Raw genomic sequence first — 2632 nt, forward strand, 5'->3', positions numbered from 1 at the left:
AAAGAACTGAAAATTGATAATTGTATCTGGATAAAATTGAGAGGTTTTACTTTCTGGAAGGAGCTGGGTGCCTTCTTGTCAGAAGGAAATTATAAATAAAATGATTCATTTAAAACACCTATCGAGTTACACCAAACAACTCTACAATGGCATAATGGAAACACCATGTAAAGATTACATTCTAGTTAAACATTTCAACAAGATTATGATATCCCCTATTGGGTGACAGAAAGATGATTAGGAGTATATGTGAATATGCCTCCCCACAAGGAGGAATAGTAATCCAGCCAACAAAGAGAAAAATATCCCAGCTGGGGCCAGCAGAAATGACCAGCCGTACATGACGTAGGGTGTAAATTCTGAGCAGTCTTTCCTCTTCATATTTGTGTAGCTTTCCATGTCTGCCACAGCCTGGACCCAGATGACATATAACACCACCACCAGGGAGAACAGGATACCTAAAAAAGACACATCAGAAGGGCTTTTACACATTTTGGAAGCATGGTAGCACTACACTCATTTTACTTATATCCAGATACTAGTATACAAAAGGTGCAAGGGAGAGGTTTTAGAGAAGCTAGTCCTGAGTTCAAATCTGGCCTCAGATACTTCCTAGCTGTGTGATCCTGGGCAAATCACTTAACCCCATTTACTTCATTTACTTCATCTGTAAAATGAGCTGGAGAAGGAAATGATGAACAAAAATCACAAACTCAGTATCTTTGCTAAGAAAATGCCAAATCAGGTCACAGCGAGTCAAACACAACTTAAAATGATGGAACAACATGTGCTTGGTATGCCACTAAGCATTAAAGACACAAAGAAATGCAAAAAATAGCCCTTTCCCTAACAGTGCTCACATTTTAACGAGGGATACAACATCCAAATAACTATGTATATAAAAGATATACATAATGGAAATGGAAAATAATCTCAGAGGAAAAGGGTTCAAAGTGGGAGACCCTAAAGTCCTCTTGTAGAAGGAGGTAGAATTAGAGCTGATCTTGAAGGAATCTAGGAAAGTCAAGAGTCAGAGGTGAGGAGGGAGATAATTCCAGGCATGGGGGAAAACGAGTAATAATCACAGAGTCAGGAGATGGAGTATCATGTACTAGGAATGGCAAGGCAGCTGGATCATTAAATGCCTGGAGGGGAGTAAAGTCTACCAAGATTGGAAAGCTAAGAAGGGGCCATGTTGTGAAGAGTTTTAAATGCCAGAGAAGTTTATATTTGATTCTAGAGGTAATAGGGAATCACTGGAGTTTATTATATGGGGTTAGACCTACATTTGGGGAAAATTACTTTGGCAGCTGTTGTAAAAGAAGGACTGGATCAGTGAAAGTCATGAGGTTGGAGCAGCATGATCTATGACTCCAAACTGACTCATACATCCACATATACCATAGTGAAGACAAAAGGAGCAAAAAAAACACCAAAACACAAGTATGCCAATATTTCAGTTAAAGGTGCTTCTTTCCTCCAAACCTCACAGAGATCTCCTACATAGATTGATTCCAATCACTCTTACCACATGATCTTTTCTCACCATCATGTATAGACTTATTTTTAAAAAAAAAACAGCTTTGTCATTATTTAGCTCCCCTAAAATTCTAGTGTCAGTGTAAACAGACACCAATTGCCTATACTATCTGTGGCAGCCCAGGTGTAAAAGGAGCATAATAGGGGAACCCCAGACAAACACTGCGAGTACAGCCTGGACCAGAGGTGGGGAACCTGCAGCCTCAAGGCCCCGGCTTCTAGGTCTCCAGATGTGGCCTCTTGACCAAGCCCAAGTTTTGCAGAACAAATCCTTTTTATTAAGGGGATCTGTTCTGTGAAGTTTGGATTCAGTCAAAGGGCCGCACCTGAGGGCCTAGAAGGCCACAGGTTCCCCAGTCCTGGCCTGGACCCTCTCCCACGGCCTTGCCAAGACGCATCCTATCACAGAATAGTTATCATATAAGAACATCTCCTCCCCTTCTTTGGAAGTTTGTCTCAGTGCTTCTCTATTTGGCCCTTTCTTAATCTTTTTTTTTTCCATGTACTTTTCTGGGAAGGCTGGGTTAAGCTAGAGTACAATCCAATTATTTCCTTTGCCTTTTTCCTACCTTCAGAGCTTTACAAGAAGGGTAATTAAATGATTCCTGCACCTCTACTCTCCACTCTTCCTAGGTTTCACCACCTGAGGTGTAAGCCTAAAATTAAAAATCTTATCTATCCAAACTAGGTAAACATCTTCCTTACTACCCACCCCACCCATAAGTAGGCTTCTTACTCAATCAGTTAATCAGTCAACAAACATTTATTAAGTATCCATTCTATGCCAAACACTGTAATGGTGGGGATACAAAGTAAAAGATAAGTTTGCCCTCAAGGAGCTTACAGTCTAACTTTTTTTTTGTAACCAGGAGTTATTAGTTAGTTTTTATCCTACTTGGGGACCTCATCTTGGTCCCTTGTGACAATAGTGGCAACTTTTCTCTGGTAATCATAGAATTGTACTCTAGCTCCTCTGCTATAGTGGAATCATGGGAAGGGTGCCTCTCTCTCTCTCTCTCTCTCTCTCATTCTCTTGCTCTCTCTCTCTCTCTCCCTCTCTCTCTCTCTCTCTCTCTCTCTCTCTCTCTCTCTC

At 40.9% G+C, this 2632-nt stretch overlaps 1 protein-coding gene across 1 annotated transcript in view; it reads right to left on the reverse strand.

Moving 5' to 3' along the window:
- Positions 1-237: 237 nt before the first annotated feature.
- TMEM182 (transmembrane protein 182) overlaps positions 238-2632 on the reverse strand; it is a 74898-nt gene continuing 72503 nt past the window's right edge. The window contains exon 5 of the mRNA XM_027866397.1: positions 238-458. Coding sequence (XP_027722198.1) covers positions 238-458 — 221 coding nt within the window. The remainder of the gene's footprint in view (positions 459-2632) is intronic.

Source organism: Vombatus ursinus, unplaced genomic scaffold (genome assembly GCF_900497805.2).
Source record: "Vombatus ursinus unplaced genomic scaffold, bare-nosed wombat genome assembly UNPS02014781.1, whole genome shotgun sequence".
In the NCBI taxonomy this organism is placed as follows: Eukaryota; Metazoa; Chordata; class Mammalia; order Diprotodontia; family Vombatidae; genus Vombatus; species Vombatus ursinus.